Genomic DNA, 13226 nt, shown 5'->3' with positions numbered 1-13226 from the left:
ATTTTATTAATAATATTAAAAAAATAAAAAATATTACATTTTTCTCTCTTAAGTTTAAAAAACTAACATTTCACCCCTCCTAAAGTTTTTAACTTTGAAAAATCACATTCCCCCGCCCCCCCCCCCCCCCCCCCCGAAAACCTCAGAATTTTCTTTTTTCCCTTTGGCCACTTTCTCCAACAATTTAGAAAACGAAGCCTTTTCGTTGACGAAGAGATCCAAATTTCTTTGTCGGCAAAGAGAGTCTAGACCTCTTCATGAAGAGATTTGGAATCTCTCCTAGATCTCATCGGATCTCTTTGTCTTTGACGAAGAAATTCATTCCAAATTTGTTTACGTGCATCGACCAACCATTTAGGGTGGAAAGGGGAGGTTGTTGGCACCAGAGATGGTGGCCGAAGAGGTGAAAAAAAAATTGGGAGGGGGGAAAAATATGACTTTTCAAAATTAGAAAACTTTAGGTAAGGGTAAAGCTGTTAGTTTTTAAAAGTTAGAGGAAAAATATATTAAATTTTATAATTTTTAATATTATTAATAAAATAACGATTTTATCCCTACCTTTAACAGAAAATTTTAATGGAAATTAATAAATCAATGGACTTAAAGATCGTTATGATCCTAGTCATTTCAATATCCAGCCCTTTCATTGTCACAACTACATAATCATTGTAATAATAATCTCCAGTATACTGGGCCTCAGGTAAGCAACATGCGACATAGCTGCCAAACTTTGAAACAATTTTCTGGGCAGAAAACCTTTGAATTCATTATGAGAGAGGTGTAGAATCTGCAATTTGGAGAAATGGAATAAAGATTTGGAATACTGTATGGGACCATAAAATTTATTAGACCTCAAGACAACAACTTTCAGCTCTGGAGGAGTTCCCAACCAGTAAGGAAATTCGTCACGTATGTTGTTATTTCCTACATTAATAACCTCCAGCCGACTACAATTTACCGAGGATCTTGCTAAACGCCCTTCAAACTTGTTACCATTAAGATCAAGGCTCCTCAGGGAACTTAAATTTGCAAATGAATCAGGAAGGCTACCATGAAGATTATTCTTCTGCAAGTGCAACATAACAATAAGCCCAAAGCTTCCAAAACATTGTGGAATTCTTCCATTCAAATTGTTGCTGGACAAGGAAGGAAACACAAGGGAACTCAAATTGCAGATAGACGGAGGAATCAGCCCAGTCAATTGATCGTTCGAAAGCAGGAAAGTGTCAGTTTTAGGTGGTGGAACCAAAAGAGATCCTTGGAGCATGTTGTTTGAAAGATCAAGAGTTACAATATTCCTCCATGGATGGTGCTCTATGTATGTCAGAAAATTTTGGGCAAGGTTCAGATAAGCCAAACTCTTCCGGCCTCCTAACTCAGATTTCAAAATCCGACCATGAAGTTTATTGTTGGAAAGATCTAAAACGGATAAAAACTACTCGGGAATTCACCATTTATATAGCAGGAAGACATTTCGAATGTTTCAAGAACGGATGAGATATTTTTGAAAGCAGTTTTGAAACTAAATGACAGTTGGGCATTATACGAAAGTTTTATGCGCAGGAGGAATTTCAATATCAGTAACATGTCCCATTTGAGAGTTCCACTAAAGTTTTTTGATGAAAGATCAAGATAAGCGAGTTTCACAAGTTCAAAGATGAAACTTGGAAACGAATCACTTAACTTATTATTGTTCAAAAAAAACTGATTCCAGTGAGTTAGATGGCTGGAATGGGTCAATAGGACCAGAGAATGTGTCATTACTAAGCTTTAAAGTTACCAAAGATGGCAGCTATGTAACACAGAAATGGAAATGGAAACAGAAAACGTGGAAACACGAAAATAAAAATGTGAAAATGTATTTTTTAAAAAAATATAGGAAACAAAAATATGGGAAACTTATAAATATGAAAAGTATAAGAGTTTTTTTTATAAATACTAATTTTTTTATAACAAAAATATATGAACTTATATAGTATAAAAATAAATAATAAAAAAATAAAAAAAAAGAATGCTATAAAATGGAATTATAGAACTTATTATAAATTATTCTTGAGTAAACATATGCAGATATTTAAGAAAAAAACAACAATACACACCAATTTATATAACATGTTGGAAAGGAGATGAGTAATACATCGAAGAGTGAAGAGGAGATGAATTCAATATGAGATTTAAAGATATTTCAAGTTTGAAAATACAAAAGATATGTGTTTAATTGATTTTAAGATTTTTCTTTTAAAAGAAACATATTTCAAAATTTTTCAAAAATTTCAAAACAATTTGAAACGTTTCATACAAGTTTTTAGGAGTTTCAAAAATAGAAATATTTCCAAAACATGGAAACGCACTCCAGTGTGAGTTTTTGTGCTACTTTTGATGGCAGACTAAAGAACTTAGATGGTATTATACCAGTGAGAAAGTTTTTAGGCAAGTCTATTTGGGTTAACGACAAAAGCTAATTTAGATGATTGTGGTGTTTTTTTCTACTATATTTGCTTTTGATTATTTGGTATGATAAAATCATATTTTGGTTTATTGTTAGGGAGAGTTTGATTTTGCTAATTATAGTTTAATTGTTTTCTTTCCAACTAGTGGTATTAGAGCTTTGATTTCTGTTGTAATTGATTAACTTGATTGAATGATATATTAGAACTTCAACAAGATGATTTGTTTAAATGACACCAATTCTCACATATGGAAGAATAAGATGAAAGATCTTTTGTTTGTGAAAATGTTACATCTCCCAGTATTTGCTTCTGAGAACCCAAAGTCTAAGAGTGATTTAGAATGGGCATTTAAGCATGAACAAATGTGTAGTTTCATTAGGCAATATGTTAATGTTAATGTTTACAACCATATTTGTAATGAGACGCATGCTTGTTCTTTGTGGAATTAGCTTGAATCATTATGTGTTTCAAGGGATTACTTGAATGAGTTTCAAGGGACCTCTATGGCAGATTGAAATATAGTAAAGGAACTTCAATGGTAGATTACTTGAATGAGTTTCAAGAGATTGTTGATCAGTTGTTTGGCATGAATATTACATTTAATGATGAAGTTCTTAGGTTGTGACTACTGCGACATTTTCTAATAGTTGGTAAACTTTTTGTCTCACTTACTAACTTAGCTCCAAGTAGGGTTGTTTCCATGGAATCTATCAAGGTGTTATTTTAATTAAGGAAGTGAGATGAAAATCTCAGGGTTCATCATCATAGTCATATGTTCTGGTTTTTGAAAACAGGGGGAGAAACAAACAAAAAGTTTAGACTTTCAAAGATAAAAGTCAAAGCAAGTCATGATCAAAGTACAAAAATCGTGAGTATCATCATTGTGGCAAAAAGGGGCATATCAAGAAATTTTGCTACAAGTGGAAAAGAAAGAACAGAGGTAACAAAGTGATGATAGGCAAAAAAAGAATAATGGAAAGAATAATGACCGAGTTGTTATTGTCGGGTCTGATAATCTCATATTGTTTATGATGAGAATATGGTTAATGTTTCTTCCCAAGAGACTACTTAGATGATAGACAGTAGTGCTTCTTTTCATATTACATCTTGAAAGGAATTTTTCATATCTTATACTTCTGGTAACTTTGGCATGTTATGGATAGGTAATGATAATCAAGCACATGTTGTTGGTATAAGAGATGTTTGCTTGGAAACTAGCATTAGGACATGGTTGATATTTAGGGATGTGTGACACACATCTAAGATTAGTTTAAATTTGATTTAGATTGGTAAGTTTAATGATGAGGGTTATTGCAACACTTTTAGTAAAGGTCAATGGAAGTTTAGCAAAGGTTCTCTTATTATGGGTCGTAATAAGAAATTTCTAGTTTATACTTGATGCAAGCTTCTATTGCTAAAGGCATAATGAATGTGACAAAAGATGAAAATTTGTCAAGATTATGACATCGAAGGCTTAGTCAGACGAGTGAAAAAAGGTTTGACTGTTTGGTAAAAAAGATCTATTATCTAGAGTGAAAAGTCCAAGGCTAGATAGGTATGCACATTGTTTGGCTGGGAAACAAAGAAGGGTCTCATTCAAGAGTCATTCACCTTCCAGGAATATGATTTGCTTAAGCTAATACATTTAGATGTTTATGGTCCATTGAAGGAAAAGTCACATGGTGGTGCATTGTATTTTGTCACATTCATTAATGATTGTTCGAAAAAGGTATGGGTTTATACTTTGAAGACAAAAGACCAGGTATTTAATATGTTCAGACAGTTTCAAGCATTAGTAAAGAGACAGATAGGAAAGAAACTAAAATGCATCTGATCTGATAATGGTGGTGAATATAAGGGTTAGTCCATTTGATAAGTATTGTCGATCATAAGGTATCAAACATTAAAAGAAACCTCTTAAGACTCCTCAGTTGAATGACATGACAGAAAGGATGAACAAAACACTGATTAAAAGGGTCAAATGTTTGCTTTCAGAGGCTAAGTTACTATAGTCTTTTTAGGTTAAAGCTTTGAATACAGTTGCATATGTGATCAATTTATCTCCTACCATTTCTTTGAAAGGTGATGTCCATAACAGAGTTTGTGTAATACCTTCAGGTACGTTTCAAGGGCATTTATGTCTTTTGACTCTGTTTTGAGATATTTCCAGTTTTAAATACATATACATATATATATATTCACATGTATGTGTGTGTTTATATATATATATATAAAGGTGTATATATATATATATATATGTATATATATGGATATGGATATATATCCATATCTCAAAAAGAGAAAAAAGACAAAAAGAAACATTTTAAGCCTCTTTTTCCATCTTTTCCCTTCTCTTCCAGAAGAAGGCATATTTCTTCTTGCTTTTGTTGTGTTTTTGAAGAAAAGTGGGTGATTTGAAAGGGTTTTAAAAGATAAATAAGGAAGGAAAATAAGAGGAAGCACTTTGGGAACCTTGGTAACCAAAAGATCTTTTCCTTTTCCCTTTACCTATGTTTATATATATTGGATACATGTTATATGAATATGTTAGTATGTTTTGGTATTGATTTAAAGGTGATTTTGGTGATAAAGAAAGCAAAACAATGAGGAGTGAGCCAACTTGCAAAGATTGGCTTGAAACAAGATAAGGGGTATTATCCTTGATAGGTTTCATGTTTTATGTTTTTGGTTCCTTAAATCTATGTTATAAATAATGATTTTGAAGTTGAGAAATGTTGTTTTGCCACTTAGGGTATCTATGTGTGTGATTTTGTTCATGGTAGAGAGTTGGATAATATTTATAGTTTTACCACTGAAGTCGTCCTACGTTTTGACTGTCTTATCTAATGAATTATGAGTGTTATTATACTTGTTGGAAAGATATTTGAATCCTCTTTTCAGTGATATATAGCTTGTATAATTAGAGACCATTTAGACTGTTAAATTGTATGAAAAAGAAGGTTGTCCTATCATATGAACAGTTTTTCACAATTTTTGGAAAGAAAGAAAAGAAAGGAAAGAAAAGAAAAGAGAGAAAAAGAAAAAGGAAAAAGAAAAGAAGAAAAACAAGAAAAGGAATTTGGGGCTCAAGATTCAGAGGTCGTCCCAAGAGTATAGTCTGGTGAGTTATAGATAGTTTTAGATGGAAACAAGATTAATAAGATATAATGCACGCATGCATGGTATGAACTATAAGGGTTCACTTTACACTACACCGCCCACAGTAGGGCACGTCCGTAGTAGGACAAAGACCCACAGTAGGGTCTACTCACAGTGGAGCATGCTCATAGTAGAGTACAATTCAAATTCAAAAATGATATAGTGAGAGAAAAGAAGAAAGCTCGAGCTTAGAAAAGTGTCAAATCCCTATAGTCAACTTACAGAAAGTATCAAATAGACACCAGATAGGACAAAGTATAACCCAAATAGTAAAAAATAAACTAGATTATCCCTTCGATTTCTTATAGAGGGTATGATGTGAGATTGAGTCTCGAAAGTGAGTTAGAATAGGAAATGAGATAGTTTACTTAATTTTTTCCCCTTACTGAGTGTTCTTATCTCTCACTTCCTTTTTTTTCATGATTGTAAGTACAGGTGATCGTGATAATTGCGAGACAGGGTCAGGTCAGTGAAGATAGATCCAGTTAGAGCATGTTATCTCTAGTTTATATTACATGCATACAGTCGCATGTTCTTGTTGACTTTTGCCTTTTTTTGAGATAATTGTACAGTTATATATGATTACTCCAGTTTTTCATATGCTTTCAAATGAGTTTTCATTATGAGATATATACATCTTTTGTTCGCTTCCAGATTTTCAGTTTTCTTAGACTGATTTCTAAATACTTTTAGTAATGAGTTGAGTTCAAAGTAGTTTTAAAAAAGAAATATAGATGCTCTAGGTATTAATTCATAATATTTCTTTTTCAGTGGATAGTACTTCTGGAGAGGGATGTTACAGTTTGGTTTGGCAAGGATGTTTCTTATGACCACTTGTATGTTTTTTACTATAACGCATTTATGCATGTTTCAAAAAATGAAAGGTCAAAGCTAGATGCCAAGACTCGCCAATGCATCTTTCTTGGTTATAGTAAAGATTAGTTTAGGTATTGATTATATGATTCAATTGAAAAAAAGTTTGTTAAAACAAGAGATATATTTGTTGAGGATCAACCTATCGAAGACATTGAAAAGGTGAAAAAAAATAGTTCCTTAAGATAGTGACAAGCTAGTTAATGTGAATCCGATGGCCTTAACATCTTCACCTAATTCGATTAATTATGACATTAAGCATGGTACACATGATGATACTCACACAGATGATTTGTATTCTCTTGCAAGTGATGCTGATGATTTGTAACATGCGCTTATAGTTCCTCTAATTGATTCACTTTGAAGGTCAACTAGATAAAAGATACTATCTATGAGATATTTTTATAGTAAGTATGTGTTTTTTACTAATAAAGGAGACCTAGAGTGTTATGGAAAGGCTATAGTGAGTGAGTAGAAACAACTTTAGGTTGATGTCATGAATGTTGAGATGAAATACCTAAATGACAATGACACATTTGAGTTAGTAAAGTTGTCTCAAGATAAAAAAGCTTTGAAGAACTGGTTGGTTTACAGGTTAAAGCAAGATACAAATACTTTAATTCAATGGTACAATGCTAGATTTGTTCTCAAAGGCATTAGTTAGAAGAAAGAGATTGATTTTGAGGAAAACTTCTCTTTAGTTGTGAAAATATCTTCCATTAAAGTTTTTCTAAGTTTAGCTTCTAATCTTGATTTAGAGATTGAGCAGATGGATGTGAAGACTGTTTTTTTTCATGATGGTTTGGAAGAAGAAATTTACATGAAACAACCTGAAGGTTTTCAGACACCAAGAAAAGAGAACTATATCCACAAGTTAAAAAAGAGTTTGTATGGCTTTAAGTAGGTGTTGAGACAATGGTATAAGAGGTTTGATTATGTTATGGGGAAGCAAGGCTTTATGAAGACTACTTGTGATCATTGTGTCTTTGTGTAGTTCTTGGACAATGATTCTATCATATTGTTGCTTTATGTTAAAGACATGCTAATTGTTGGCTATAGTGTTTCTCGTATTGATAAGTTAAAGTGTGAGTTGAGTAAATCCTTTTCCATGAAGGACTTGAGGCCAACAAAACAAATTCTTGGCATGCAGATAATTCATGACAAGAAAAGCAAAAAGTTATGGCTATCACAAAAGAAGTATATTGAGAAAATACTTCAGAGATTCAACATGGATAAGTCAAAGTCAGAAAGCACTGTTTTTGCTACTCATTTTAAGTTGAGTACTAGTTAGAGTCCTTCCACTAAGAAAGAAAAAAAATATATGAATAAAGTTTCTTATGTTTTATCGATTGGTATTTTGATGTATGCAATGGTTTGCACATGTCCAAACATAGCTTATGTTGTTGGCATACTTAGTCAGTTCCTTTCCAATCCTAGTAAAGAATTGGAATGCAGTGAAGTGGATCATGAGATATCTCTGAGGCACTTCTGATTTGAAGCTTTGCTTTAGAAGTGAGAAGCTAATTCTTGTTACGTATACAAATTTAGATATGGTAGGGGATATTGATTCTAGGAAGTCTACTTCTGGTTATTTGATTACCTTCACAAGTGAAGCAGTATCTTAGCAGTTGAGATCACAAAAATGTGTTGCATTGTTTACCATTGAGTCAAAATTTATTCTATAACTAAAACATGTAAGGAGATGTTATGGATGCGGATATTCCTGCAAGAGTTTAGTTTCATGCAGAAAAGATATGTGTTGTTTTGTGATAGTCAAGACGTTAATCATCTTGGTAAGAATTCAACTTTTTATGCAATGTTAAAACATACTGATGTGAGGTATCATTAGATATGTAATGTCCTTAATGACAAGTTGATTGAACTTGAGAAGATTCACACTGATGATAATGGTTCCAACATGTTGACAGAGTCATTACCAAGAGGGAAGTTTGAGAATTGTCGTATGATCACCAAATTAGGGTCTTTTTCCACATAGTCGGGAGGGGGAGAATTGTTTGGCTTTTGGGTCCCCTTCTATATGGATAAACCCAAATTTATTTAATAAAAAAGTCTGATCCACTTTATTCATAAATTAGGTCAAAATAAGTGTCTAACATATAGATATAAATAACACACTAAAGTCAAAAAAAAAAGAGAAAAGGAGAAAAACTTCATCTTCAATTTTTAGTGTGCATTTATGATAGTTGAACTTTACCCTATCTATAGGTGAACCTAGGTCGTGAGTATTCCCTTACCAACCTAATAATCTTAATGTCCCATAGATATTGAAATAATCTCAAATTTAACTAGATATTCGGTCTCTATTGTTACCTAATCTCTCAAACACTCTTGAACTTATCTTCAGTTCAATAAATTCTCTATAATGGATTTTATCTCTCTTTGATCATATCAATTCTTACCCTTGGGTATCTAACCTCTCAAATACTCCTCAAATCAATGTTATTCTTTCCCTCGGGTATCATACCTTTGGGGATCTATCTCATGTTCATACTGAACCTTTCCCCTAGGTACCTAACCCCTTGATTATCACTTGTATTCATATTAAATTTGTTCCTTAGGTATCTAACTCCTCGAGAATCATTCATATTTGTATTAAATCTTCTATTTAGGTATCTTTCAACACCTCAACGAATCTTCTATCTTAATCATATAGCAATTCTAATAATTTCTAAGTCGCTTTCACCCCATGCATAATCAATCTATGTTTGTATATTTCTTTTTCCTTTGAATAACAACATATCTTTGGTCGTATTCAGATGTACCAATTGATAGGTTGTCATGCAATTCTTCCCAATCATAATACAGGCATACATCACCAAAATCAATTAAAGTTTGCCATGTTTTTCCTTGTTGCACGTGGAATTTATTTCAAAAACTTAGTTGCAGCAATAGAAAAAAATTTCTTAAAAATTAAAACCGGCGGCCACAAAAGGAATTTCTTAGGCTGATTCTTGAGTGACTTGCGCCTAACATTTAGGGCATAAATCCAATCCAAACTCACAACTCAAGCACATCAAGTTCAAGAGGGTGTGCAGTAGTCCCAAGGGGTGCCTTTCGAAAGCTTGTCGGTGTCCCCAATAGGCAACATGACCTTCTGGCCAGTTTGTATCAACACATAATATGCAACTAACCTTTTATAGGCTGGTTCTCGGGCAACTTGCACCCTAATTTTTCGACTAGAAAACCAGTCCGAACACATAACATTCAAGAGAGTGTGCGACACTCTCATGGGGTACCTTTTGGAAGCTCATCCCTGGAAGATGGATTTTCTGGCCAAAAGATGGTCTGACATCCAGCTTCGAGATTTCACCAACCTGGAAATTTTTTTCCGGCATATATCTTCACGGGAAATTCCAGCCTTTTCTTGATTTCATTGCTTGAAAAAAAAAGACGTTATCACATTACTCATTAACAAATGCAAGCCGTAGAAACAAAAAATTTCAGCATGCAAGAGAGGCATAGCACATACAAGCCACTAAATCATCCTACAAACTTATGCACATCACCACATCCAAGCAAAAACTCAAGATTTCTTTTCATCCATGAACTGGACCAAATTCCCGGCACACAGCAGCGAGAAACCATTACAGCCGAAGGTAATTTCATGCGAAGAAACCGAACATGCAAGCCATTACAATCCAGCGAAAAGATTTCAAGCAAATCAATTTAAATTCAGCAACAATATTCTTGCCACATCCACTAATCAAACAACAAGATTCCAGCACCAAACTCTTGCAACAGCTATGCCGAAATCAAGCACAAATTTGCCACAAAAATCACATTAATGAATTCATATAAAATTACAGCAAGAATTCATCAGATCAAGACAAGAAAAAGCCAGCAAAAATCATGCCAAAACCAAGTAGAAAATCATCCTACTTACCTTGGATTTTCCAGCATGAAGAGGCAGTCATGAGCAGCTGCTTTTAACTCTTTGTGCTGCCTTTTTGGCTTACGGTGGCTGTCTTTTCTTTCCCTTTTGCTTTTACCTGAAAATCAGAAACAAAAATGGTAGCAGGGAGCTCACGGCTGGTTGGTTTTTTTTTTTTTCTTTAGAACCAATTTCATAAAAGGTGACAAAAATTTTAGTTCCAAAAAGTTAGAAATTTGTCCCAAAAAGTCATTGGTGATAAAAGATCACATTGTCAAAAAAATGCATTATCAAAGGATAATACCTAGGAAAAAATAAATCATCTTTAATACCCAATCATTGTAAATGAAATCGTGTTTCGTAATGAAATGATATACATTTTGGGAAGAAATTTTTAATCCATAAACGAATTAAATTTCATCTCAAAAAAACTATATTCGTCCCAAAAAAAACACAATTATGGACAAAACTTTTTGTCACTGTTTGTGCAAATAATTGGGGATAAAAGTTTTTGTCTTTGATAATGTGTTGAATGCGGAACAAGATTTTTTATTCTTTATTGTATGATAAATTAGAAACAAATTTTTTTCGTTTTTGATTGTATAATAAATTAAAGAAAATTTTTTCCATCCTTAATTGTGTAATGAATTAAGGATAAAATTATTGTTCTTAATTATATAATAAATTAAAGGCAATATTTTTTGTCTTCAATTGTGTAATGAATTAAAAATAATTTTTTTTTAAGAATTAACTCTTTTTTGTCCTTAATTATATGATAAACTAAGGATAATTATTTATATAGTTGATTATGTGGTGAATTTCGACACAAATATTTGTTCTTATTAATGTGGAAAATTTGAGACACGAATTTTGATCATAAATAATGATCAAATAAAAAAAAAAATAATGAAAATAGAATTATTGTTTTCTATTAAAAAATAATAAAGAGTGCTTTCACTTACATCCAAGTTATCCATTGTAAGCTTCATGTCCTTCCACTTGATTGGCACACGTACATATTTAAGTGAAAGGAAAGCCCCACTCCAAACCAAATTACGAAAAACAATAACTTATTGGTACCTTACATCGACATGATTAGCAGCCATGGCCATGTAGGATAATCTTAACTAAATTTTTACGAAAAAACCAACATCATGTTCCCGCTTAAATCTAACGGGCAATCAGACCATTAAAAAAGTCTTCATCATCTAAAAGATCTTAAACTAAGCCCTTCAATGATAAAGAACCTTACAGCATGAGCAACAAAGCAGGTCCCTACAATTCCGTTCATAGCTGACTTTGTGATCACTGATTTGCACAAAAATGGAAGCATGTTAAAGATCCACATAAGCAGCATGAAATTCTCAATTTCAGTTATGGTCATCTGTCTAATATTTATGAAACATGTTCCATACATATAAGTTATAAATGGATACCACACAGGTATAATATTTAGCTAATTCCTGCATGTATGTACAAGCCATCAGTCAATCATTAACCACAAGATAAAAACAGGCATTCTTATCCTTATGCAGCTTATGTGTTCACTTATTCTCTCCATACCCTCCTCAGACATGTATCACCTTCTACCCCATCTAACTTACTTTCTTTGCTATTACAAATGTTGCCGGATGGCTCCCTACTCTGTGAAGCACTGCAATTCCCCATGATTAATTTTCTAGTTTCAAAGAGTTTACATAATAATACAAATACCAATTTACAAAAAAATTGCCAAATCTTGAACCTTGACATTATCTTTAACAATTTCATGCATCCCTAACCCCACCAGTACATACAAGTTATATTAACGATGCTCTGCAATTTATAACAAAGGGACATGTAAGTCTCAAAGGGACATACATGCATAAACTATTAGTGACACCTTCTATGAACTAAACTATGTTTCTAACCTTTTAAAGCCACTATATTATTGGAAGATAAAACAAGCAAATCAACGATGAATATCAAAGAAGATGGGAATTCCCATATCTGCAACAAGCAAACTCTAACTTAGATGGATGTTAGAAAAATAAAAAGACTGCAGAAGGAATGAATAGCGGAGCCATTAAATATACTGACTACAAATGAGCTATTATTCATGCTTTAAAACTATTAAGAAACCATACCATCATCGCAACAAGAAAAATCTTGAAGTAACTGGAAATAAGGATTGCAAGAAGAAGGTCTTGGAAAGTGTGAATTATTGGAAAAAATTGCCAAAGTTATAATGATAATAATGACTATACACATCAAGAATGCTACAAATGATTCAGGTACAGGTTCCTATTGCTGACGTCAGAAGTATCCAAATGCAAAGATACAGACAAAAAGTTAGGCAAAATTTTCCTGGAAACTCCAGCTTACATGTTTAGGCAAAATCTTGATGCAAGAAGAAAAGCACACAGAAACATTATGCTTCCAAACACAACATCCTCACTAATTATTTTTTAAAATCTAAAACGGATAATGTTAAAATTTTATTTTGTACTCCAGCATGTGTCTCTACCTTTTGGCATAGCCAAACTAAAGAATTGAAATTCATGGATGAGGACGGATCTTCACTGTTCAGACATCTGTCTCAGTTAGCAAAACTTTTAGATGAATGCCCTATCGCCTCACTGTGAACATTGCCACAAGAGCCACTCCCCATACAGTTATCTCTTAATATCTCAAAGTCAGTTAACATTTTGTGGATCCCATCAACTTCTTCATCATCATTAGATGTTTCATGGTAGTCCTCTTCAATATCACAACCATTAGAATGAGAACTAGATTTTATACCAAAATTAGAGCGCTTGGCAGACTACCACATATTAGGCCTTAGACAACGCTTAACTTCGCTACGGTTTTTA

The 13226-nt window shown here is 32.9% G+C and overlaps 1 protein-coding gene across 1 annotated transcript; it reads right to left on the bottom strand.

Moving 5' to 3' along the window:
• Nucleotides 1-655: 655 nt before the first annotated feature.
• LOC123201662 (receptor-like protein 7) lies at nucleotides 656-12042 on the bottom strand. The gene is made up of 4 exons (XM_044617251.1): nucleotides 11979-12042; nucleotides 10387-10492; nucleotides 9818-9879; nucleotides 656-1419 (listed from the first exon to the last, which is right to left on the bottom strand). The coding sequence occupies exons 1-4, from the start codon at nucleotides 12040-12042 to the stop codon at nucleotides 656-658; spliced, it is 996 nt and encodes a 331-aa protein (XP_044473186.1).
• Nucleotides 12043-13226: the final 1184 nt, after the last annotated feature.

The sequence above is a fragment of the Mangifera indica genome, chromosome 18 (assembly GCF_011075055.1).
Source record: "Mangifera indica cultivar Alphonso chromosome 18, CATAS_Mindica_2.1, whole genome shotgun sequence".
NCBI classification, from domain to species: Eukaryota; Viridiplantae; Streptophyta; class Magnoliopsida; order Sapindales; family Anacardiaceae; genus Mangifera; species Mangifera indica.
This window is presented reverse-complemented; position numbering and strand designations above follow the sequence as displayed.